The 27,158-nt window shown below is 38.3% G+C and overlaps 2 protein-coding genes and 1 long non-coding RNA gene across 6 annotated transcripts; 2 read left to right on the forward strand and 1 right to left on the reverse strand.

Moving 5' to 3' along the window:
* Positions 1-30: 30 nt before the first annotated feature.
* On the reverse strand, positions 31-27,158 carry LOC108074552 (major facilitator superfamily domain-containing protein 6). 3 transcript variants are annotated; one of them, XM_017166650.3, is made up of 12 exons: positions 26,431-27,158; positions 22,401-22,523; positions 20,857-21,020; positions 12,722-13,181; positions 10,457-10,844; positions 9,923-10,353; positions 9,704-9,848; positions 9,477-9,628; positions 8,900-9,216; positions 8,327-8,611; positions 5,916-6,023; positions 31-471 (listed from the first exon to the last, which is right to left on the reverse strand). In XM_017166650.3, the coding sequence occupies exons 1-12, from the start codon at positions 26,576-26,578 to the stop codon at positions 280-282; spliced, it is 2,913 nt and encodes a 970-aa protein (XP_017022139.1). In that variant the 5' UTR covers positions 26,579-27,158; the 3' UTR covers positions 31-279. The 3 variants fall into 3 exon arrangements, with proteins under 3 accessions (XP_017022139.1, XP_017022140.1, XP_070145163.1); XM_017166651.3 differs by lacking the exon at positions 5,916-6,023; XM_070289062.1 differs by lacking the exons at positions 20,857-21,020; positions 22,401-22,523; positions 26,431-27,158 and adding an exon at positions 13,296-13,413.
* Positions 13,453-14,670, forward strand: LOC108074554 (uncharacterized). The gene has a single exon (XM_017166652.2). The coding sequence runs from the start codon at positions 13,581-13,583 to the stop codon at positions 14,334-14,336; it is 756 nt and encodes a 251-aa protein (XP_017022141.1). The 5' UTR covers positions 13,453-13,580; the 3' UTR covers positions 14,337-14,670.
* LOC108074556 (uncharacterized) lies at positions 18,377-20,125 on the forward strand. 2 transcript variants are annotated; one of them, XR_011445867.1, is made up of 2 exons: positions 18,377-18,437; positions 19,475-20,125. It is a non-coding gene; the product is annotated as an uncharacterized lncRNA (long non-coding RNA). The 2 variants fall into 2 exon arrangements; XR_011445866.1 differs by lacking the exon at positions 18,377-18,437 and adding an exon at positions 18,959-19,402.

Below are 27,158 nucleotides of genomic sequence, written 5' to 3' on the forward strand. Positions count from 1 at the left end.
ATTTGAATGGGAAAACAATTACCAGGAATCTTGTTTGTTTTTCGTTTTCAACAATTTCGGTTTATTCAGTTTGTTTCCCGTTTTTGCATAATTTATACATAGACATATACATTTATATAACATAACACACACATGTACAACTAAACAATAGTTTTCATTTATCATTTGCTTTTTGTTTGCTTTTTTTGTTCTCCTCCTTCTCTCGCTTCGGTTTTGGTTTATTAATATCACTCATACGCCGGGTGGGGCTGGTCAGAGAATTGGACTGGCAGCCGCCCCTCAAGTGGCGTCCGATTTTTCATCTTCCTGCTGCTGCTGCTGCTGCTGCTGCGGCTGTGTCGGACTTTTCCCATTTCCATTCGATTGTGGTTGCTGCTGAGGCTGCTCTGTTTTTTCCTCCCCCGAATTCACGGTGGTCTTTGAGGTATGCAGCTCCGTCTCCTCAGGAATGACCTTGCGACCCTCCTGATCCTACGAGTAGTTGATAAAATAAATGAAAATACAAAAAGCAGGTGAGTGAGCAATTTTCAGGTAGAAAAAGGTATACTGTTGCCCATGCCAAATGCTAAGTAAATAGGGTAAATACAACAATTAAAATCTATAATAATACAGTAGAGCTTTGATTTATTTATATAATTTATTGTAAGGTATTATGATTTAAAAAGAAGTTGCAGGACTCTATATTCAGATTTTAAATGCAAAGAAATTCAGTAATCGAAATATGTATTCTATGATAGTATTTAATCAAAGTTCTACTGTATTTTCAACAGTTTACGCGAATACAAACACACTTCCTTCCACTCGCTTTATTATTCCGCCATTGCACACATGCAATTAGCAAATTAAAAAGGTAAAATGCATGCACAAAACCAATTCCATAACGAGCATACAAATTAACCAACCAATTCCCGTACATAATAAAAACAAAAACCAAATAAAAGTAAACGGAAAAGGATACCCGAATGTAGAGTGCTATTTACAATTTACTCACTCAACTTGCTATTAGTTTTTCCCTTTGGATTTTCATGCAAATATGGGCAGCTATAATCAACATGTATGGTTATTTGAGTTCGAACATGAAATTTAAGTGGCCAATAAATTATATTTAATGAAGTTGCAGTCACTGGGATCGATGGGTTGCAAAAGGATACTGGCTCCCTCTACTAATGAACGTGTCGGATGTCTGGGAATTATGTTAGGTAATGCAGACTGCAAAGATTTAAGCTGGCTGCAGCTTTCCTATTTAATTAATTGGATTAGTATATTTTGCAATTAGTTTGCATATCCATATCATTTTCAATTATAGAATTCCTTCATTTAAATTCCGTTGGATATTGCTTCATTAAATTGCAGGTTTAAGTAACAAGAGAATTTAAGGAATTCCACTGAATTTATTTGTTTATTTAATTAAGTAGAGAAACTGTGTTTGCTTCGTATTTGTTTTGTCTCCTTAATAGCTTTTAGAACACATTATAAACTTATTCCTCCCACTTAAAAATGTTTTCTAGGGAACCCCCAGTTTTTTAGTCTTTAGCTCCGTTCTCCATTCGAATTTCAAATGATGTTTTCGGTTTTACCCCCATCTCAGATCTCGATCTGATGCATTTCATAAGCATTCCGGCTGAGTTCGCCTCGACTCCCATATGCACGAATAAACTGCAGTTTGCAGTTGCACCGAAAGCCAGTTGGAGTTGCCTTTTTTCCTTCTTGTTTTTAATATTTTCCATTTTCTTGTTTTGCCGCTTTGATGGTGCATTGTCGAAAGGCATTTCCGCGTCATCAAACTTTTCGGATAATTCGCCATGCATCGAACGTAGTTTTCTCCTTGTTTGGCTTTTTATTAAAAAAGTGTTTGGGTTGCTGTGTGTTAAAAAGGGGGAGGAGTGGTGGAAAAGCCACCGTCCTTGCAGTTGAATGCACAAAAGTTTTCCAACAAACCCACACTCACAGCCAAGTGCACCCCTGTATAGAAATGCGCATCTTAAGTGCCATGTGTGGTTGGGGGGGGGGGGGGGGGGGGGGGGGTGTGGAGGGAAACTCACAGGAAAATAGAGAGGTACACTACACAAAACAAGCAAAGACCTAATTAAATACATTTTTTATTAAATATGAAAAATCTTTTAAACACAATTAAAATGTCTGAAACCAGCTTTGGGAGAAGTAAGGGAAAAGAAATCCTACAAATAATGCTAAAATAAAATTCAATTACCATTACCAGATATGATTCTTCTATATTATATACTTATTTTTTCTCATTAATAATTTAAATAACAATACACGAAGTAAATTGTAATAATTCACGATTTTCCTAAACAGAATAGAATGATGTCTAATGTTTTGTCTTGTCTTAGAATATTTACGATATTACTTGCTTCCAAGAAATATTAAAAAAAAATATTTTAAACAACAAATTCTAGCATTTAAAATATTTCTTTTGTGTACTGCGAGAAAGAAGGGGCATGAATTTCTATAATGCTTCTGCTCAGTTCATTTTGTGCTGCTTTTGTTTCCATTCCTTTGTTTGGCTTCGAGTTGGTCCTTGTACATACATACATATATACACTTTTTTTTACTGCTCCTTGCCGCCCCCTTCCCCCCCCAGTTGCCCCTTGTCCGTATGTCCTTTGAAACCGCTTACAATGGGCATTACTTACGCGCAATTTCGCGTTCACTTTTTGTGCGTTATGTTGAAGAAGTTATTGGCCTCGATAGACGAGCTTATAGAGCGCGCTATAAAGTCGTTTCTGGCCAAAATCAACAATGACAAATGTTGCCAGCAGCATCGAATTACGTGGCATTCATTTTGTGATCATTCCCCATAAATATTTCTATTTTTCGGGGGGCAGTCCATCCTCTCACACATCGATAAATCGCTTTCATGGCAAAAGAAATAAAAATAATACCAGCACACAAAAAGCGGAAGAAAAAGAAAAATCTATCGATGTGTGTGGAAATCGGAGCATATCTACTATGGCTAGAAAGTAGCAGAGGAAAGGGAAGGAGGAGAGCAAACAGGAAATCGTAGAAGGAAGTTGGAACATACAAATGTACATATGTGAATGTCAACATACACACAGAAAAGTACATTCAAACAAGAAAGTATACACACACAGAGACGTGCCTTGGCAATGGTAAAATATTGAGAATACGATTGGGACTCTTGCCATTGTTGCTGGGAATTGTGGCACAAAAGTGATGAAAATTGTTAGAAACATATATTTAAATATTAGGAAATTTTATTGAATATTTCAATATTTGCGGAATCACTCAGTTTTTAGGTCAATATTCAAGTCAAAAGATGTATTTAGTTTTTCCTCCCTTTTGAGCTTATGAAGTTTTTAAGAAAAAGCAACGCTTGCAGCAGAAACTTGATTTTTACCTCAAAGAAAACTCTATTATTAAAGAAAATTGTAAAAAAATGTAAAATGAAAGTCTGTAATAAATTTATTAAAGCTTACTTGATTTATAATACATTTTTATACCCATGCAGGGTATTATAATTGCAGTCAGAAGTTTGCAACGCAGTGAAGGAGACCTTTCCGACCCTATAAAGTATATATATTCTTGATCAGCATCAAACGGGGAATCTTTCTAGATATTTCAGGAAGAAATTGATTTTTTTGCCATTTTTGCAAAATTGTATAAGGGGTTACATCATTAAAATTTTTGATTTTGATAAAAAATTGAATTTTTAAAATTTTTAAATGAAGTATGCAGATTTATTAACTGTAGAAAATCTAGCACAGAACAGTTTTCTGATTTAAAATTAATGTTCTTTTGGCCGAGTTATGATATTTTTAATTTAAAAAAAAATTAAGAAGTTTTTTAATATAAAAAATCAGATTTTATAATGCAAAATAATATTTTTCTAAGTCAAGGAATCATTTCCGACCCCATAAACCATATATATTCTTGATCAGCATTAACATGCGAATCTTTCTAGACATTTCCGGAAGAAATCGATTTTTTGGCCATTTTTGCGAAATTTGATAAGGGGTTACATCATTAAAATTCGCAAAAATGGCCAAAAATTTTGATTTCTTAAAATTTTAAATTTGGTATGCAGTTTTTTTAAATTAATAAAAAGTAACACAAAACTGCTTTCCGAATCGATTTTAATGCATTTTTGGCTTAGTTATGATATATTTTAAATGTTACCTGCAAGGGTAACAAACTTTGGCTGGCCAAAGTTAGCTTTCTTTCTTGTTTTTTTTTACTTTTTTCATAATAAACCTGTTGAATTATAAATATTTTTCAATTTAAACCTTATTTGCTTATTATAAAATTAAAGCCCAATATTTTATAAAATTAAATAGTTTGTTTTACCTTCAATATAAATCCTATTTATACCACAATTTTTTTGAAACTTTAAAATTTCCCTTTGCTTTTTTGCCACTGCCATTGAAAAGTTTCAAATCATTTGCCACATTCGAACAGACGCTGTCCTTTGCTATGCTTCGGCTTGTTTGTTTATTCCCTGGCGTTGTTGTTCTTTTCACCCACTACACCTACCACCAACCACCCCCCCCACACACACACACACACACACCCAGTAAGACCCCACCCACCGCATTTGCAAAAACAAACATTGTTGCTTTTTGCAACAGCTGCCATTGTTATTCTTTTTTGTCAACTTGTATTAAGTTCAACAACAAATCATTTGGCGTAAAACGTAAACAAAATCAAAGCTCACGAAAAAAGCACACAACAATAGAAAAAGGGACATTTTTCAAGCTGCCCCCACACACATCCCCAAAAAAACACAACTGAATAACTAAACTTTAAGAGTGGGCAACACAGAACAACAACAACAACACCAATAAAAAATAAAAATGCAAAATGGGATGTGAGGTGATGTGAGCAACCAAGCTCAAATTGCTCGACGAGTGTGCAAAATTAAACTAAACTCAACTAAGCGTTCAGCATGGAGAGCTTGGGGCTTCAGGAGGCTCCAAGGGGGTTATGGGGAGGGGGCGGATAAGATGGGGCGGGGTTTTTGTGGGTTATGCACATGAAAACAAGTGATGCCCAAATGTCAAATGGCGCAAGTGCGGGCTTTAATTCAACGAAATAACTTAATGCCCGGATGGCTTGGCAAACTGCGACGCCCGAAACTTCTTCTCATCCTGCCAGAATTTTCGAACCAACACCCCCCCCCCCCCCACACACACACACCAAACCGTCCAAAAAAAGGAAAAAAAAACAATAAAAACTGCAGCAATGGGAGCTGTACATGCCATTGCATTTTCCAGCAGCCCTACACAAAAAGAAAAATTTAAATAAATAGGTTTACAATACAGTTTGCATTGTGAAAAATTGTTCTTTAAAAGAGATTTTGAATATTCCAATATTAACTATCTTATTATAAATTAAAAAATGCTTAAATATGTATATTTAAAATAGTATTTTTTCGCAGTGCACGGTTGCAATATCTTGGCGGATGACGCTGTTGGCTCAGTTGCTTTTGCCACAGCCATGGTCTCTGTTTATTCGCATTCAGTGCTGCATGCTTTCGGGCGCTTGCAACCCAGGACAAGCAAAACCAAGAGGACTCAGGACATGCCCAGCCATGCAGTCGCAGTTACATATGTTTGTGTGCCGAATTACCCTTTGCAAAAGGGTCACAATGAAACAGTTAAGGTGTTTGTCAAAAGTCGAGGAAAATTTTAAGAGACAACTAATAATTATAAGCAGAAATATAACTTGTTTTCTTAATATATAATCTTTATAACTAATATAACTTTCAAATTAAACAAATGTAATATTTAATTTAAATTTTGTTTACAATTTTACTCCCTTAATATTCAGCATAGGGTAATTCGTTTATTCGGTGTTCTCATGCAATTTCATGCCATTTTATTTGGGCTATTTGGGGATTTTTACTTTTTGTTTTTATATGGGTTCTTGTACATTACCATTAACATGGAGCTGGGTATTACGGATAAATCCACAGCGGGTATTGAAGTTAACAAACCACTTGGATACTTTTTCATGCGGCTGGGAAAAAATGTTGATTCCACGCCCTGTTTGTATGCGAATGGCATTTTTGGCTATAGCATATATTATCCGCACATATATAGTAAGGGGAGATGCACTCACACTTTTACACAGTCACACACAAACACACACACACACACACCCTCAAGAGTACGAATATCGAATAGAAATCTCTCTGCTCTCGCTGGTTTTTGCCAAATTTATTTTGCACAAAGCGAAGTTTTCAGTTCTGGTTCGGGATTCTGCAGTCGGACGACTGGCCTGCAATTTGCAAGCAATACGACTTACACTTGGGATAAAAGTCTAGCAGCAATACATTAAGGAATCAATTGATTTAAAAATATTTCCTATTAAAATAAAAAAAAATTAAGGAAACTAGATTATAAAAAAAAAACAATTTTTGAACAGAAGAGTCTATCAAAATTTCTGAAATTATTTCAACAAAAAGAAACTTTTATAAATTTTACAAAAAAATTTACTTAAAATTCTCAACTTGGTTTAGCAGTAAACTTATGATATTTTTATATTATTAAAAATTAAGAAATACGGTTCAATAATTAACAAACACTCAAACACTGAAATAACAAAAATAGGTTTTTATGTGTTTTAAAAAACTAAATATTGGATAAAAGTCTTAAATAACTAATTATTTTAATAGGTAAATTGTTTATATTTATTATTTACTAAACATTTGGCAATAGAAAAATGTATAACAATTTAAACTAGTTTTTCCTAAGTGTACCAACGCCCAATGTGGGATGACCGCCCCCTGACCGCCCCTGTTTTTTGACTAAAACAAAAAATACAATAGTGAACTCTTGGGTTTCTCGGGTCTTGGCTTTGTTTTATTTTATTTCGTTGCTCGGCGATGTGTGGAGGCAAACTGTCAGTTTGGTCTGTTTCGAATCAGAATGTTTTCGCAAAAAGCAAAAGAGCAAATGGTAAGGCGAAACTTGGTCTTGTTCATAAATTCATTAATTTGTTGTTGTTTTTCTCCCCACACCCGACTCTTTGGCTGCAGCCACATTTGATTTATTGAATTACGGTTGCCTAGTTGCCATAAAAGCCTCGCTTCAAAGCATTGGAAATTAATTACGAAATTAACTTTGACAAACAGGGGAGTAGAGCAGGGAAAAGGGTGGCGGGATGTATGCGATAATCAATTATTGGCCATATATCATCGAAAGTTTTTAATTAAATGATATCTCAAATAAAAATGTCTGCACGCTGGCAATTTCTGCTTCAAGTTGTTGTGTAAGTTTAAGTTTTGATTAATTTGAGAAAAACAAGAACTGTTATGGCAAAATTTATATAGTATTTTAAGGCCAAAAATGTATAATCAAGCATAATCACCAAATCTTTGAGTAGGTAAGAAAATGTTATAATTTCAAAGAGATTAAAATTGAACTGAAATTCATATAAAACTTTGAAAACATTAGCACATTTTCTGGGGTTATTAAAGACTCTGAATGTTTCTTCCTTTGATATTTCCTTAATAGCCTCTTGAGAGACACTTTCCAATGCGATTCTCAACTTTAACCTTCGCACTGCGTTTGGTATTTTTCGATTGTTCGTTCCTCTTAGTTCGGGCTCTAAATTGGCAAAAACGTTGGCCGGCGGCGCATATGGTTGTCTTGAAAACAAAAACCAATAAACCCGGCTCCAATTTGAGCTGAACAGCAGGAGCAGGAATAGAGCATCGGAGAAGCCAGAGAGAAATCGAATCCACTGTAGCGGCATCAAAAGAAACGACCGCCCGACAAAGGCAACCAAATGCCAAACACACAAAACAAACCGCCTCTTCAGTCCCCAAACCCCCCTTAAACAAAGCACACTTGGAAAACAAATTATAACATAAATCAAAATAAATTTAAAATTGTAAAGAATTTTTATCTACTTCGAAGAAGCAGTCAAAGGGCCCTTCATGTTATTCCTTCCTTAATATTCCTTTTATTTTAAGATATTCTATTGATTTTAAAAGACTGGTTTTCTCCAGTGTATGTTGAACGAGTAGTGCCCGAGGCGGATGCAGTTGGGCCCGGCATCCGGTTGTCAAGGCGAAAACCAGAGACAGGATACTGTCGGGGACAAAGGACACGCGGCGGCAGCATGCTAAAAAGTTATTGTGGCAACAGATGTTGGGTATTTAAAAACCAAACACGATGGCGAAGAGCGAGAGAGCAGCTAAAAAGTCGCCATGAAAAAAACAGAAATCAAAACAATTGACAGCAATCAGCGAAATACAAACGCACGCACACCCATTCGCACAGGGGACAAGTGAAATAAAAAAGGGGATTTCATTCTTTGGTTGGTATGGGCGAGGACTCACCTCCAGGACGACGCCCTCCAGGGCTGGCTGGGAGATGTTCTTCAGATTGCTGTGATTCAATTTCGGGGCACTGTCGGCCCGATTGCGACCCAGTGATTGATTCGACGTCTTGTTATCGGCCTTGCTCAGCATCGAATTGTTCGAGGACTTGTGATTAATCTCCAGCGCCGAGCGCAGGATATCAACTTTCGAGGCGCTGCCGATGTTGCCATGGCGGGGCACTCCCCGCAAGGACTCCACATTATAGCTGCTGCGACGCACCGACAGATGGTCGTGGATATCGGCCTGGGGAAACGAAAATTCAATTTAAAATCGGGCATCGAAAGATCATTAACAAAACCAAGGCAAGATAAAGCTGTGACAGATGGTCGGCGGATAACTGAATTTGAAATTGGATCCGTAAAGGATTAGGCTTGGGAATCATTTATAAATCGAAATATCTGAGCACAAAATCAAAGAAACTTTAACTTTTTATACATTTAAATTGTTCAAGTCAATGTAAATGTGTTGTCATAACCCAGAAAGTATCTTGATTAAACACCCAACCCCCTCGCTGTCTCTCTCATAACTCACCCGCGATCCCCTGGGCAGCGAGGACAAACTGCCAATCTGATTGTACTTAATCATCAGACTGAGTCGCTCCAAGGACATGGAAGTGCCCTGCTCCTTCGTGGCAGGCTCCGTGAGCTTCTCCGTTTCGCCGGCCTCGACGGCCTCCACCTCCTCCTCGGACTCCTCCGTAGTGTGATCGAATTTGCGCAGCCAAATCAGATGAAGGAGCCCGTAGGCAATACCACCGACCACGGCCAGCAGACCCATGTAGCGGAAGGCATCTCGAGTGCCGAACTGACCAATAAGGAGTCCTCCAGTAAAACTACCACTGCCTCGTCCTTAAATTGGAGACAAGCCAAATGTGATTACATATACGTAAAGTGCCTCATTAGGAGTGTACACAGCAAGAAATTAAATCGCTTTTCAGTAGGCCTAGTGAATGCAATATTCTAGAATTCAAATAAAGATTACATTCCATAATTTTTAAAGATTTATAGTTTCTTTCCTTAATTCCTAAGTTACTTAATGTAAAGTTAAAATAAAATATAATTCTGACTTATTTTCTTGCTCCTGTGTAAGACTCCATATAAACACTTACCCAAACTGAAATGGGCCATGCCCAGGACACCAATCAGGGTGGCCAGCAGACTTTTTGGGGCCAGTATCGAGCAGTAGGTCGCCGCCGCCACCCACATCAGATGGCAGGATAACGACTCCATGGCCTCGAACGGAAAACACCACCAGGCATTCCTTTAGCGGGGAAAAAAGGGAATTCAATTTGGCATTGCATTAGGCCGACATGTGACCAACATTATTCGCACTCACTCGATGAAGGAGTAGCCCACCAGGCGGCCGGCGTGCGAGAAGAACGCGATGATAATCAAATTAACGTGCCCAAAGATCCGTGTGATTTTCTCCGCCCCATAAAGGAACGGAATACTGCTCACCGTGCCCACGGTAATGGTGATTCCTGGTCATTAAAATAAGCCATATAAATTATAAAATAGTTCTTAGTTCAGAAATAATATTCAAAAATAAACTCACCCAGTAAATAGTTAGGAGCTCCCAGCTCCTTGAGATACAGGAACAGGAAGCTCTCAATGAAGCCCCAGAAATTGCCCAGGACAAACAGGAATATTATAAAGGCAATAACATGTGGCATTTTCAACAAATTCCACAGATCTCTGAACACATTGTCCGCCGGCAGTTTCTCACCAAGTGGCATCATCAGCACCGACATTGTGGATATCACCAGCAGGACATCGTACGTGTAAAAGGCTGCCGAGTAATCCGTATAACCCAGTCCCCGCGAGGAGTAATCAATCATAATGCCGGTTATCGGTGAGAATATGGCCATGCCGATGCTGGAGAACAAACGCTCGCGACCGAAATCCCCACCATACTTCTCAATCATTGTCAGGGCAATCGGATCCATGATGGTGACTCCAGCTGACAGCATCGTGGTGGCCAAAAATCTGGATACGAACAAGAACAGAAAATCAGAAATGAGATGTAACAAAATCATAAATGTTTTTTAGACGTTATTTTGATGTCCTGCTAAATGTCAATCACTCTCACCTCAGCAAGAAGTAAACCCAGAAAATTATCTCATCGGTCTCCTTGTAGTCCGGTGGACAAATCTCAGGAGCATTCATCGTGAAGGTGCACCTTTGGATCATGCATTTCGCAGCTGTCGAACCCAAATTAGAGATATTCGTGCGTCGCACCAGGCCACCGCATCTCAGATCGAGTTCGTCCAAGTCAGTGAGGTTGATATTGGCCCTGATCAGGGAGTCTTCACCGAATCTCTGCCGGATGTCGGTCACCGTCTCATTGGCATCCTGTTCAATTTCCATGCCCAATTGCTCAGTGGGATCGGCGAGATCCGGATGCATTTGCAGCATGAAGTAGGTGGCGTCATCATTATCGGAATGCACCCAACTGCTACTGCTGTTGCTGTCTGTCACTGTTTAAAAATAAAATATAGATAAAATACAAATGAATTATTAGCATTCTGACGCACAAACAACTTTGTATTAAATAACCTACTTCTAAACCCTTTAAGATACCTTAGTTTCCAAATCCTTTCTTTAATGTCTCTATAATTGTAAACTATTTTTGCTTTTGAAATTTTCCCCGCTGTGTTTTCACTAATCAGACAGGCAGGAAAATTGTTCTGTCTCTTTTCCTGCTCTTTTCTGCACCCCCCAAGGCGAGCAGAGTCACAGTCTAATTCTGATTCTGATTCTGATTCTGAGTTGTGTCCTGCTTCGTCCTGGGCCCTGATGTCCTGTGCCGGCCATGCATGACCAATTTCCAATTGTGCCAAGTGTCAAGAGTACAGCCGAGTGTAATGCCATCATGTTTAGTTAGTTATGCACTTTTGTCTGCTGCTGTTGCTGCTGCCGTCGAGCTCCTTTTTCGGGAATTCCCACATTGTGCAAATTTCTGGCCAGGACATTAGCAAACTTTCCGACTCTTCTGAGCTCTATGCCAGTGAAGTGTGGCAAGGGAGAAGTTTGGCCAACATCTGATGTACACATGACTTATGATTAGGACATGATTTAGGTTTCGTGTTTTAGGGATTAGGGGAACGACTATGGCTATGCTGATGGGAACAAATGGAGAAAGTTTAGGTACTGGATAGAAATGTGCTAAGATTGATTGATTGTTGGAGGAAAGTTTGATCAATGAAATATTAAATATTTAATATCTTAAAATACGAGTAAATTTGTAAATTCTCTTTTGGAAAAAGCCTTTCTACATGTTTCAATACCTCAACTAAAACTTTTTAAAAAAGAACCAGTAATAAAAAATCATTGTTGCTACATGAAAATATCACAAGTAAACATCATTAATATTAAATTCATGAAAATTCAGCCTTAGTATTCTACCTTCACACATTCTCCCCATTTTCTAAGGCCAACTGTTTACATAAGTTATTATCCCTAAAAAGGCACTCTCTTTTCCATCTACACGGGAAATATTTTCCTTTTGCTCCCCTGCATATTTTCCCAACTTGACGCCCACTTTTAATAATGTGGAATAAAAACGCCTTTGTGAAGTTTTTTCCCTGGGAATTGGAAAAAAGTTTCCCCGTAAACTTTGGCTCCACACAAAACGTCAGGCTTTAATGACAACCACCAGCACCACCGCACCACACGCACTCGCTCAGGTTGAGTTATACTTATATATATTTTTTTTTTAGTTTCATAGAGAGAGTCGAGTCGAGTCGGTCTTTGGCTTTTATGGTGCAAGTTGTTCTCTGGCTGTGCACCCCAGCTCCTCTGACCACATTCCCGTTCCTGGTAGCAGCTCACAAAAGACGGAAAAACAAACTAATAAAAGTAAAACACACACGGATGGGGGAAGAACACAGACACGGACACGGATACGGACATCGACACGGACAAGGCACGGACACGGTCCAAGGATGTGGACACCGATAAATGGCTGGGTTTGGGGGTTGGGTATGCTGGCAGGGTATTGCAAGTCGTCAACAAGTAAACCGAGTGGAGAACAAAGGCAGCAACTAGAAGCAACTTGCAGTGGGTGCACTTCAATAAATTATTTTAAGAGACTTTTTCCTCACTGAACAGGGTTTTTGAAACTATAAGAAGGGATTACTTTTTTGTTAGTTCGAGAAGTAAGAAATTGGAGTGGTGATATTTTTATAACCTCAAGGAGCGATAACGACGTCTAATTAATTTACTTTTTATGGGTAATATTAATCATTATTTTTTGCGAGTGCATCCAACTAGCGAGGATAATAACGCTGTCTGTGGTCAGTCGCTGGCGGAATAAGAGGAACTCTGCTGTGGAAGGGTTCATCACGACACTTACAATTCAATCCCTGCATGGACATGGCGGACAGTTCGGCTGACGATGCTATCTCCTGGCCCATCCCCGGATCCTTCAGCTGGGACATTGGCGGGAACATGGTCGATGGCATATTAAGTACTTCTTGGTATCTGCTCCTCGTTTGCGTTGCGAATAGCGCTGGCAATGATGACGCCGGCGATGAGGTGGTCGATGTGGTCAGCGGGGGCTGCATTGAACTCGACTCGTCGAAGGGTTCCATTGTGGCCACCGCTCCTCCACTGGCGGTGGTCGTACTCGCTGTGGTCGTCGTTAGCTGAGATCTCTGGGTGCTGGCCGGACGGACATCGTATGCCGGGGTGTTCGTGTAGAGCTGAGGATTAACTTGCTCCTGCATCAAACAATAGTCGACGCACTGATGCACGGCCAATTCCAGCTCCGGCTCCTCTGGACATTCCCGGCTTGGACATGGAGACCACCAGACCTGCAGGAAAAAAGGGGAATAAAATAAGACAAAGGAATGTATTGCAGATTAGGAATGGAGTAAAGGATTTGTACAAGCAGAAGGCAGGTTCCACAAAAGCTTTGCAGTCCTTACATCGATTGCTTGAGCCAACAGCAAGCTTCGGTGATTCGATTTGGTTTCAAATAGGATTACTTAATGCCAAAGAATATTTCACGAGGATGTTGTAAATCAAAGTTGGCCCTGCAATAATATTTGGGCCTTAGAGATTGGAATAGTAGGCTTCGACTCTCCCTTCGACAAACCTCAGGGCTGATCTTACGTTTTGAACTCAGTTCTCAGTTCCCAGCCAGGTCGATAGATAGTCATTCTATCAAAGCAGAGAAGCTTACCCAGAGAAGGAAATTGTCAACCGTAGCAATGTCTTCGGTACCGATTCGAAACTGGATCAATCTGCTGCGAGATCTGGCCACTTCGCCCGCCGCCATCATTGTGGTGTGTGGGTTTGTGGCGTATGTGGCCTATACAAAGACCAGACGCCGCTTTGTGACCTACGACGATATCGATTACAAAAACGAGGGACATGTGCAGCAGCCAATTCCGCTGAAGGGACTGAGACTCACTCGTAAGCAACTGGCCAAATTTAACTCTAATCGGGCCGACAAAAAGTACCTGGTGGCCCTAAATGACCTGATCTACGATGTTTCGAGTGGAGCCACTGATTTTGGACCTGATGGCAAGTATGCAGAACTCCCGGGCACCGAAATATCCAATTATGTAAAGAAAGAATCGCGATTGGAGGGCCGCGAGTATGAATTGTGTTTGAATGAGTGGCGTATGAAGCTGGATGACTTCTTCTATCCCGCTGGGAAGCTTGTGGCTGATGCAGCCACCAAAATGGATTCAGTACCTGAAGAAATCGAAGATATCAACGAAGAAGAGCAGCCAGATCTAGATTTGCTGGATGAGGAGGGTGACGTGGAGTTGGGAATAGCCGGGTCTTCCAAACACAACATAAGTGTGTCTTCAGAAAAAGATACCAGTTCCGAAGGCGACAGTAATCGCATCACCTACGAGGGTTTTCCCGATAGGGATGACCGCGACGAGGTGGACAGTGAGGAAGAAGGTCAAGGGGATTACGATCGAAATAATGTCACTCTCATTCCTGTTCCGTAAAGACCCTCCCTCACCTTCACGCACATTGCCCATTGAAGAAATCTAGCCAAAAGTGGCACTTAACTCATCATAAGCCTCGTATATGAACTTAAGCCCTTAGCCATAATAACACAAACAAAAATATCTCTGCAATTTTATGTGTATCTGCATTAACACCAACTACACTGAGAGAACAACAAGAATGTCGCACTGCTGCCCACACTTTATACATACCTTTTATACATTTTAAGCCATTTCATATCTCAAATTTTTGTACTCTTACACCAAAATGGAAATACTACGATACATTCAAAGCGCAGGCATATCAAATATACAATTCAATGGGCAAAATGAAGTATTCTTGAGTTTTTTTTATAAAAATATAAATGATTTTAGCTCGGAATTCTATGCAACATTTCCAAAGAGTTTCTCTCTGTGCCCTGCCTGCGGCCATGTGTTCGTGTTTCTGCATATATCCGTTACCAATTTTAATGTGAATTCAATAAGGCTCATCCAAGGGTTGCATGGGGTTGATTGGGCGGGAGTATCGGGCGAATGCCTGCAATAATAAAATGGTAATTTCCGTTCGACGTCGCCGTCGCCAGCGTCGTCGATACCAAATAAATTTATGCCAAACGGCAAACAGAACGGGGCTCTATAATGGCATAAAATAGTAAACCGCAAGCAACAGGACATGGCCACTGTAACGGGACGCAGGACATGGTACATGGTACATGGTTACATGCTCCAAGAATAGAGACGTCCGGCGAACGTGCGGGCTGAACACAAATGTATCCATAAGATGCGTTTTCAGGCCCTTATGGCCGGTAACTACCTTTTCCAAGGAGTATGTGGAATTAAAATGTGGGGTTTGAAATATATTTTAGAAAAATATATCAAATAAATATATGTTGGGATATATAGAGAATGAAAAGTGAACATTATTCGAGGCTAATATTTAAAGCCTTCAAAAAGGAGCTATATTTAGTGGCATCTTTATGTTTTACATTTATAACTTAATTGTATAATTGTATGAATATTATTAATATCAAGGAAATGTTTAAATTATGTAAAGCATAATTAATAAATCTTAAGTAAATTCAAATAAAAATACGCAAGTCTATAACATAATAATAAAGTCTTAGCTATTTTTGCAGAATATTCCCTATTCGGTGTGTGGCTTCTAGTTCTTGCCCTGTTTGCTGCAGCTATTTTAATGGTGTTATTGTATTTTATGGGCACATCATAAATACAAATTCAATATACGCCCGTGCCAAGTGCCGAATGGCTGAGTGGAGTGCGGGTGGAGTTTTCGAGGGCATTGCCTGTGCGTATCTGTGAGATACATTCGTGAAATGAGGCGAAAGCTGGGGGCATTTTTGGCCAAGGGCCAGGCACCACCACCACCAGAACGACGACCAGGCCCAGAACATTCCCCAAAATAGCAGTTCCATTGCGTTTCATTACGACTAACGGCAATGGCTCGAGTGTGAGCACAAGAAAGATTTTAATGTGGGCACGAGTGTGTGCGAGTATGTGCCACTGTGTGGGTGTTTTAGTGCGGCTTAAGTGCTGGCAAAACGACACTAAGATAAATGTACGTGATACACAAGCACAGCGACCGAAACACTTACACTCACACTCGCCAGAATTCTTTAAATCTATCAGTAAAAATCCCAAGATAATGCCAATTTTTATGATATAAACCGAATTAATGATTAATTAATTCTTTAAAAAATTAAATTTGATAGCAACCTTCACTTATTTATTTATATTTTATATTTTTTATGTATTCCATAATTATTTATAAGAAAATATAATTATTTAGAAAATATTAGAGCTTAAAAATGCATTAAATACGCAAAGCCAGGCTACTAATATTTTCTACTGAGTTTTAATATCAGTTTTTAATTTAATTTTCGTCAACCTAGAAGATCAAATTGATTTATTTTCAATCTTCTGAATTTGAATAAGTGCATGTCTTGTTTTACCTTAACAGGATTTCTTTTTTGTTAGTGCTTGTAAACCTGATGTGCACTCGCATTTAAGTGGATTTTGTTTTCTTTTTTTTTTTTGGCATTTCCGCCCTCCCGCTTAGGGGGAAGTTTGTTGTAAAGCTGGAATGGGGCGTCCCCGAATTTCCCTTGGTCGCAGGAAAATCATGCAGTTGGTTTCTGTGAGCTGTTTCTAATGCGTTCCGTTCGGTTGTTGGCTGTCAAGAACGCTTCGGCTGCTGCTTCTGTCATTTTCTATTTTCAATTTTCCATTTACCATTTACCAATGGAATTTGTTTAGCCTCAGCATCCTGCTCTCAATCGCAAGAGGGCCCTTTGGCTTCGTTTTGCCAGAGTATCCCTGCCATGCAGATGCTTCCCCCGGTCCATAATTCGATTTATGTAAAACTCTTGTAGTCCTTGCAGTCCTTCGACAGCTGCAATTTGCTGGCAATGCTCAAGAGCGGCTCCTGTCCCAAATGCCATTGCCAAAAGGTGTGAGACTCGGCGGACTCCATAAAGAATGCAATTCCAAGGGGAACTGAACGGAACTGAACTCTGGTCGAACACCTTGTACATACGTACTACATATTTATAACCGAAATCTCTTCCTGCCAGCCATAAAGCATGTACTTAAATTTGTTATGCCACATCTGACCGGCTTAGAGGACACAGGGCATGGCACGGCACCCAAAGGACACGCAATAACCGGCATCCCCCAAGTCAGAGCCAGAGTCGTTTGCATTGATATGATCATAAGCATAAAACGTACACACATACACACACACACAATCGATATCAATAAAAGAAAAACGCTAAGGGAAATCACAGAAATACTGGTACAGCAAATACATCCTTGAGCCCCGGCAACCCCTCTCAGATATCGTGACAGTTATTTGCTTTATTTCGATGATTTTACATGACGCAAATTTATGCACAAATGCAGATAGAACCAGTATCAGACCTCAACCGATGGCAGCAAAAAAAAAACTGGAAACCGAAAGGACGCTTTCAGCTGCTGCACTCGTAGGGTGACAAAAACAGATGCACTCGAAGAATACTTTACTCCAGCGAGAAAAATTGTAATTTACCCTTGAAGAGATTTCATTTTCTAGAAAAAAGAAAGTCTTTTAGGAAATTAGTTTCCCTTTTTTCAATGCCAAGATTTAATTTAATTTTCAAAGAAATCATAGTATCATAATAAGCTATTTGCCAAAAACTAAAAATATTTTAATCCAAATACCAACTTATACTGGAATTCTCTGCAGGATTTAGTAACTTCTATATAAGACTCCCTGCCACTCCCTGCGTATACGTAATATTTACCCGTTCTGACTGTCTGTATGCTTATTGACACTGTATATGCGTCCCGTGTGCGATTGTGTGTGCGCTAGCATGTGGCAGGCTGCTGGGAGCCCAGAAATCGAGAGAAAGTTTCTGCATTTTCGCGAACGTGCCACGCATTAGATACACACGCGCACAGATACTGCAGGACAGTGTGCTGGTGTGCGTGCTGGTGTGTTGCATGTGACAACATTATGTTGCCGTTGTTGTTGTTGTTGCCATTGCCGTCGAATAAATGCCGGCTTTTATGTAGTTTTCCCCTGCTCCACAACACTTCTCGTTCTCCGTGACTCTCCGCCAAATAGAGACATGCCGTGACTGAAGTGAGACCATTGTGCGAAAAGTGGAGGGAAGAGGACTCAATGGCAGCTCCGAATGGCTAAGAGGATGCCGAAGATTTTTGGCAACTCGCACATAACAATTGCCATTGAAAATTTCCTGACTGGCAGTAATAAAGTTACTGCTGAAAATGTAGTCTTCCTGAATCTTTCTTTTAAACTGTGTTAAAAAAAGCCGAAAAATTCGATTTATGACGGGGAAAGATTAAATAAAGGTTTAGAAAGTATTAGCCATAATATAATATGCGTATTTTTGTATAATCATATATTGCTAAATATTTGTTGTTAAAATTACAAGGTATGCGAATGTAACTAATTACCAACCAAATTCATTCGTTATACTTTCCGGTAGAACTTTAAAAAATTCCACATCCAAAGGGAATTTGTTTCAGTTTCAAGGAGGCCATGTGACAATATGAAGCTTCTTCTGCTACTATTCTTTTTTTGTATGTATATAAACCAATAATACTGGCAATAGAATACTTATAAAGAGCCCCTTCTTGTTATATTTTTTAAGCTGTGGTCAGTGCAGAGCAATATGTTACGGAGCAACTAAGGGATATTGTTGATAAATACAAGCACTTGACCTTTGGCAACTCCGAATTCTCCAATTGGATTGAACAAGTCTACTATGCCAGTAAAAAACCAATGGGTTTTGAAGCCGAGAAATATTATATATATCATAATTTCCGAGTATACGATGGAATACGTCAACAGTTGGAAAACCAAATAACTGACCGCATTAACCAACTCGAAAGCCAAATGCCTAATAGAAAACTCTCACAAGCATGTGTTACGGATTTTCAAGCCAAAATAAGTCGTCTCCAACATGCACTTAAGTCTTCCAATTCCGAAAAGACCTCAATTTTAGACCGAAGCCTCCCTCACTGTAATGAAAAAGATGAAAAGCCCAAAAAGAGGAAAAAGAATAGCTCCAATTATGATTATTGGTATTGGTGGTGGTGGGGTTAATAAGAAAATATTTAATATTTAATAAAGCCTAAAAAAGTGTCAGCAATCAAAAAATATGTGAATTTTCGTAAAATATATTGTTAAGAGACCAGAATTTTAGACCAAACCTATACTAAATGTACAGCAAAAGATGAAAAGCCGCCCAACAAGAGGAAAAGGAATAGCTCCAATGATGATTACTGGTATTGGTGGTGGTGGAAGTAACAAGATAATATTTAATAAAGCCTAAAAAAGTATCAGCAATCAAATAATATGCGAATTTTCGTATTCGTTAATATTAATTGGTTGTGTATAATGTGTAAAGTACAAGGTTTTCATTAGCGAATTCGATATACTTGCTGGTAGAACTCTAATAAATTCTACATCCGAATGGAATTAGTTTCAGTTGCAATAAGTTCTTGTAACAATATGAAGGTTCTTCTGCTATTATTCTTCCTGTGTAAGTACATAAACCAATAATACTAACAATATAATACTAATGTAGAGCCCCTTCCTTGTTATATTTGATAAGCCGTGGCCAAAACTGAGGATGACACAACACAGAGACTAAAGGATATTGTTGATAAATACACGCCCGAAGCCGAGGGTTACCCTGACCTCGCCAAATGGATTATCAAAATCAACCGCGTCGTTAAAGAGGGTAATGATATGGAGAGAGCTAGTATGCTTTCCCAGTTCCAAGTATACGATACAAAACGTAGATATTTGGATGGCCTTCTAGATGCTCGCATACGCGAAATCGAAAGCCTGTTTCCTGATAGAAGACTATCACAAGCATGTGTTGACGAGTATCTAGAGCAGAAGAAAATTCTCTCCAATTCCTACAAACTTTGTGTAAAGAAAAAGCTGAGAAATATAAATCAAAATTCTGCCAAATGTACTAAAGTTGACACCACAGTTAATCCAACTCCAACAAAGACGACTGGAGTTGCACTGAATTCTACAAAAGGATAAACAGGAGTGCTCTTTTGGGAAGGATAGTACAGTTTGTGGGTCCAACGCCCATATTTGGAAGACAAAATAACTACTAGGCAAGACGTCGTCTCTCCAAATCCTATAAGCACACAAATATAGATGAATACTCTAGCAAATGTAATACACAAGAGCCAGAGTAGTGATGGTGGTGGGCATAATTTCGAAATAAAAAATCGAATTCAAGGAACATTTTAAATATGTTAAAGCATAACTCGACTCTGAATTGGTAGTTACTAAATGAAAAGGCCAAAATACAGGTAATTTCAACACAAAACTGAAGCTCTTATCTACAATGTTTCATTAAAGGTAACTCAAAACCTTGTAAGCAAATGCGATTAATTAACAGACAGTAACTAAAAACTAAACTGCATCCTTCTCGCTGGCACACTTAACTTGGCTCACAAATGTTAAAGTCATCAAGTGGCGAAAGGGTGTTGTCAGTTCAGGCCAGGGGCAGGGAGGTGGAGACTTCAATGTGGGTGACGTGGCTGCGGGGCAACCATGAAGTAAGCGCATTAAAACTGCACAAGAGCAACAGCTGCTTTCCAGGAGCAGGAGAGAATAATGCATCCGGGAACTTTCTCCAAAGTGGGGAAAATGGCAAAACGGGTGGTTGGGTGGTTGGGCGAACCGCAGCCACATCATTTTTAGCTCTTAACTAAACAAGCGTCTCAAGATATTTGCCCCACGCACCTCAACCACAGTCCCCTAAGCAGATTACAGCCTTCGACAAACATTCAACGAGATTGAATTCAAGTTAGAGCGCTTTAATCGATCGAAGGTGCAAGCGTACACAGCGGAAAAGTAGTTGAGGAGAGCTAAATGATTGTGCAGAAAATGGCAACTTTTATGTAAAATGTATAAAAGATATTAAAGTAATTTTTTAAAAGGTATTTGATAATACTTTAAAAAACTTACCTCGATATCGCCGCTGTCTGCATGTCTCAGTACGAATGCCGATGGCACCACTCCCGGAATCTCCTGCTGCGGTATAAAGAGCAGCGAGTGATGGAAAATCGCATTCAGCAGTAGACTCATCACAACGACCGGTTTGTATTTGCCAAATTTGTCAACGAGGAAACCTTTGGGGACAAACGAAAACCAAAAACTAAAATAAGAATCGATTGAATCTGTCGAAAATGTAAGTAAAATTGCAGCAAGATGTGCGCATCGTGTAGCCAACAAATAGGTTGTCTACATATTTCACAGAGGCCTTTGATTGGATGCCGCACAATGCAATTTAAGTTGGATTTTCCAGTAAACGGAAAATCTTGAGTATTTTTCTAGCAAGTTTTATGTGTTTTAAAGATTTTTAGGTAATTAAAGTTGCCTTAAAAATCTCTCTTTCTAGCTGTAAAGAATTGTCTGGGTAAATAGATTTCCTAACTTATTAATGTTTTTTAAGACCTTCATTATTTTCAACAGTTTTCTAATATTGAAAATAGAAGTCTCCTTTATTTCTCCCGTATTTTCTAGCCACTTCGATTTTATTGCCTTCAGGTACTTAAAGCTTTCAATACCCATTATTTAGGACTATCAACCATGATTATAAGGCAAGTTGGCTGATCGAAATTTTGATGTGGCAACTTTACGAGTACGTTTTCACTTAGCTCACATTTTATATATTTCGCTCTTTTCCCCGAGCTTTTATGTCCGACAATTTGACCAGCTTTATGCACTTTTCACTGACCCGGCGCTTCCAATGAACCGCTCCTCGTCCTTTTGTGCCCGTGTGCATCTTTTTCAACATTTATCTGCAGCGAGTGTATCCACATAAAATGTTTAAAAAGCTTTGCTGTCGCCGACATTCCATACCGCAAATGCATTTTAAAAATGCAAAAGCAAATAATAAGAATGCATAAAAAACAGTGGCACAAAAGGAACAGGACTAGACCGCAGGATGGGGGCACTTCACATGCAGGCAGTCAAAGGCGAACAACAAGAACTATGTTTAATTGTCATTTAAAACTGCAAGTGAATTAAATTATTCGCACTCGTCCGGAAAAGTGCTTGGACCGAAAAAAATGAATGTAAATTGCACAGAGAAAGAGTGCAGAATAAAAATAAAATCAAATATATTCAGTTTTGCTTGTATTTATTTATGAGAGAACCGCCCAAAAACTGATGCCTTCATAAAAATAGTTATTTTAGTGATATTTTGAATGTATTGTTTACAAAAGGCGGAATCTGAATAATATTTGACCAAAAAATTTTAATAAATATACAAAAATATTAAAATTGGAAAATAACCCCTGCACACACATATACAAAAAACATAATAAAAATCTGTCACTTTTGTTGGCCAAAATTCGCTCGGTTTAATTTTTGGTTCTTGCTCTTGTTTTCTCGACCGAATAATCAGACAAAGCAAAACTTTTAATTAAAATCACAACGCAGTACCGAGCTAATTAAGAGGCATTAAAAACACTTACACCCAAAGACGCCTTCTGGCATTTACTCACCTGTGATGGGCGGGCTAAGAAATGTGGTGAAAGGCAGGGCCAGGTAGATAATTGCAATCTCCTCCACCGTGAGGCCAATCGACTGCATGTGGATCGTCAGATAGGGCAGGAGGGAGGAGGTGGCTGCAAGGGACAAAGAAATACGGATTATTGTGTGAATTATGAAGAATCGAGGAGAAGAACCTAATTATCTGCCGGAAATGTGAGTGAAGGGAAATTACCCAAAATGAAATCAAGGAACTTCCTTCAAAGGAAGGAAATTAAAAATTTTCACTAGTGAGGGAAGCTGGAAAAGGGGAGACAAACCTAAACGAATTGATGGATGAGAGTGTCTTCTTCAATGATTGATTAGTTTCCGCATTAAACTAACAACATTTTAGTTATTTTTCACCAACTTGCCCAGTATTTACACTTTTAGCACCTGTCTACATACGCTTTTATGTTAATTAAATTTTGTTTAATTATTGCATACACAAGAAATCAATTTATTTAGCAAGAAAAAGCACAAGGAACAAAAAAATTAGTTAAAGAATATTATGAGGAATTTTTCCAAAGTCAATAAAAAATATTTAAGTCTTTATTTATTAAGAAAAAAGCTATTTTAAAATAATTTTATATATATAATTTTATAATATAAAAGAAATAATAGAAGACATATACTCATCAAATTTCTAAACTATATATCTCAAAGGTAAAATTATCTAAAAATATTTTACAATAGTAATTTTAAGCTAACTAACAGAAATAAGCAATATCACAACTCAAATTTCCAATAAATCATATTTCCCTACATATTCAAAATTTGTTTAAAGTCCTCCAGAGTTCGAGCGAAACCGAAATCGAAAATGGGCGCCGCAGATAATCTTCTTGCATTTCAATAATTTATGGACATTAACGCACCAAGCACGCATCACGTGGCTGCAGTGGGGAAAAAAGGAGAAACGAGGGGAGAATCGTCGTCGGAAAATGATGGCAACAAATTGGGCGAAACGGAAACGGTGTGAAGCAGTCATGAGTCACGTTCCCTTCGAAAATCTCCCCCCCTGCCACCAATTTTTCCACAGCCTTGACCAATTTAAATGCAAACACACCGAAGGATCACGGGCACGTAAGCTGGTGTGTGTGTGTGTGTGTGTGTGTGTGTGTGTGTGTGTGTGTGTGGCGGGCGGGGTAAAGTGCGTGTCCTGAATGAAATTCGTTTGTTAAAGTGCAGTTAACACTCGGCCCCGGGAAAATGGCGGCTTGAATTCGGTTTTTACAGCTCTTGCATCGCCTCAGATAATTAACAATAATATGCTCGACATCCGTGTGTGTGTGTGTGCGTCCGTTTGTGTTTGCTCAATGCAATAACAATTAATTGCTCGCTGGCTCGCTGACCCATCTCCTCCGTACCTTACTTCGAGCGCGGCGGAAACGGAAACGCAAGCATGTCAGGGTTGTTTGGCTTGGCGGCCATTCATGTTCGCTCGAATTCTCTCAACTGGCCCTGCAAAAGTTTCCACTCAGTTTCCGTTCAGTTGGGATCTGTTCCTGCCACGTTGTCATTCGTAATTAATGGCTCTCAGCTGGAGATGTGAATCGAAAATAAGAATCGCATATAAAATGGTGAATGTGCACGAAAATCGCACTGAATATCAGGATGAAATTATTGATTTACAATTAAAATGGACATCGGTTTTTGTGAATTTAGCTGGGAAATTCTTTGAAAACTGCCCTACAATCTTTAACTCTCCGGAATCTTAATAAGAAAAAGCTATAATCAAATAAAACTGCATGGAAATATCCTGCCAACACTGTTTTAACTTTCTCATTTCGTGTTTGCTCATTTAAATTATATTTTTCGTGTTCCACTTTAATAATAATTATTCCGTTTTTCATTTGTCGTGTATATTTTCTGGTATGCCATCTATGCAATTTGCATCTGTTTGACTCGCCCGGCAACTATATTGCACTTTATTTATGAATTTTTGAGCGTACATGTTTGAAAGAGACTCATAAACTGACACTGACAGATGTGAAATGTGCTGCCAGAATTAATTGCAATACATTTTTCTAGGTTTATTTTTGTCAATTTATTGACCGGCGAATAGGGAATTGCCAATTGGACTTTTTTCTATGAGTTATAGAAACACACACATAAAAATAGGTGGATGAATATATTTGGAAAAGGTGGGTGATTGAAATTAAAGCTGAAAATAAATTGTTTTTATGGTTTTTTTTATATTGTTTTGAATATTAATATTAAAATTTAAAAATAGATATCAAATTTAAAGCCTTTTAAGAAGATTTAATTTAAAATTAAAATTTCACTTTAAAAGCGAACCAAAAGAAGGGAAAGGCCAATGTAGTTTCAATGATAAAAAGGAAAAGCCATACAAAAATTATGAAAAAAGAACAAAGGCAAATTGATTGATTAAAGCGAAATCCATGTTGAACAAATAATTGAATACAATTAATTAAATCACAAGGGATTCTGATGCCAACAAAAAGGCATATTTCAGTGACTAATTAAAGGTTATTATATGTGCTCATATAAAAATTTGCATTAAAATATGCATTGTGTAACTGAAGAATACTCTTTTTTCAGAATACTTTGATAATTTTTTATCGTTTGTACTTTGTAATGTATTATAAAACTGAAAATCAATGTAGGGTACATGAATCTTTGCCTATAACTTTATATTTTTCATTTGTATCATTATATTTTTAAATATAATTATTTATTCAACTTCATTTACGCTCAAAGGCAAATAATAAAATATTCCGAAAATCCAAGTATGCAAGTAGTTTAACCATAATTTAATTAATGAAATGCCTTTCGTTACGCAATTAAAGGTAACTATTAAATTACATTCTAAATATGTGTGTGTGTGTGTTTTCTAAGCTAATTAAATTAAATTGTGAACTTTGAACTGCCCAAAAAAAGCCGAAACGAAAATAAAAGAATCCTCGGCTCAACTTGAGCCAAATAAAAAACGCATTAATACTCATTTTAGCGACCATTTGAGTTTAATGGCAATAAGACAACGAGCGGCTGGGGGGAGGATTTTGTGGGTGGGTTGTGTATACACATACATATGTATAATATGTGTGTATGACAAAATGTTTTTGCCATTGACCGCCAGAGAAAAACGAAAATGGCGAGCACGGTCAGAAAATGGAGGCGAATCAAAGTAAACCTTTCTCAAGCTTAAATCACATAAGCTAGATTTATATACAAAAGGCCTACACACACACACGGAGAGAAAAAGTGGGCGGGTTGGGGGGGGGGCCTTATGAATGCTTAATTGCCACACGCTGGGAAAATCTGCTCAATGTGCATCATCCATGGCAATCTCTAACTGAATTTATACAAATGTGTTACATATTTCCCTCGGCCTAATTGATAACTTCCGACCGACCAGGCCGAAGTTCCCTGCACATTTGGGGGGAGGGTATGGCCATTTCGGTGGGTGTGATAATGAATTCAGATTCACTGCCAGAGCTCAAGTCGGTCTCTGACTTTGCGTAACATTTTCCAGATGCTGCATTGCCTATATATGTATGTATATATGTACAGCTTGTGTTTATTCTTGCGAGATGGAAAATGGAAACTGTACTTGCTAAGTAGTAAATTTCATTTTAAAAACCCCCAATAATAATTTAAGCAAAGATAGTATATAAGTCCACTTTGTTTATTTAACTATTTAATTAAAAGAGAATAGCTCAGTAATAGCAGGATTTAAAAATAAATTTAAGCAAATACCAGCCAGCATTTAATTGTCTTTGCAATCAGTTAATGTCTTATCAATCAAGGATTTCAACTGCGAAGTTATCTGCCCTCTATAAATCTCACTTTCTTTCTTTGACTAAGCAAATCCCATTGAAAACAACGTGTCGTATGCGTGATGTATGAACCCTATAGAGCTTATCAAGCCACCTGAAACTCTGTCTGCAGGTAAATAACTTGATTTTCCGTCACGTTTTTTAGGAACATTGATAAAAGCAATTTCTAATTGGTTTTTAATTACATTTAAAGGCATTTACTCACCTCCATACATCACGAAAAGGGTTATTTTCAGCATTATCAGGTTGGGATTGATGCCATGTCGCTGGCAAAATTCTCCGAATCGCGACAGTTCGACCTTTTCCGTTTTTATGGGCTCCGTGGCCATTTCCTCGTTGACCATTTTCCCCATTTTCCCCGCCACTAATACACACGGGTATTTGTTTTGAAGTTCGTTTCAATGGTTAGGGGAAAATTGTCACCGATCTAAGTTTCTCGGTCACACACAAACACACCCAGAGAAAGAGAGAGAGAGAGGGACACACACCCGGACTAACACATTGCGAGACACTCAAAATTAAATCCCTAGTTTATTTTGCTTTTTACGATTTCTCTCGTTTTTTTGTGTGAGGCTGGCTTTTTCTTGTGATTTTGATTAAATTCAATTGAAATTTGTGATCATCAAGGCGGACTAAGCAAGTTGTTGTTGCTATGTATATATGTATGTATTATTCACTTGCATATATGCACTTTCAAATGGTGTTTCCTTTTATTTCAAATACTCGAAACACTTGATTCTTATTCACAAATATATTCTTTAGTATTCAAATTCAATTAGATTTTCCGTTTTCCTCACAATTTTCAAGGTTTCCCTACTTTAGGCACTGACACACAAGCACACACACTGACAGCTTTTCTTTACAATTTGTTATTCCAAAAATTTCTTTGCGGTTTTTGATTTCTTTGATTTCAGTTGCCGTTTGAACTTTTCC

The sequence above is a fragment of the Drosophila kikkawai genome, chromosome 2L (genome assembly GCF_030179895.1).
Source record: "Drosophila kikkawai strain 14028-0561.14 chromosome 2L, DkikHiC1v2, whole genome shotgun sequence".
In the NCBI taxonomy this organism is placed as follows: Eukaryota; Metazoa; Arthropoda; class Insecta; order Diptera; family Drosophilidae; genus Drosophila; species Drosophila kikkawai.

Bases quoted from the DNA above. Each gene is read 5' to 3' on its own strand.
- LOC108074554 (XM_017166652.2), top strand. From the start codon at position 13,581: ATGTCTTCGGTACCGATTCGAAACTGGATCAATCTGCTGCGAGATCTG.
- LOC108074552 (XM_017166650.3), bottom strand. From the start codon at position 26,578: ATGGGGAAAATGGTCAACGAGGAAATGGCCACGGAGCCCATAAAAACG. The intron at 9,217-9,476 runs GTAAGTGTTTAT...CTCCAATTTAAG, and splicing joins CATGGCCCATTTCAGTTTGG to GACGAGGCAGTGGTAGTTTT. The intron at 6,024-8,326 runs GTGAGTCCTCGC...GCATACAAACAG, and splicing joins TGGAGGGCGTCGTCCTGGAG to GGCGTGGAATCAACATTTTT.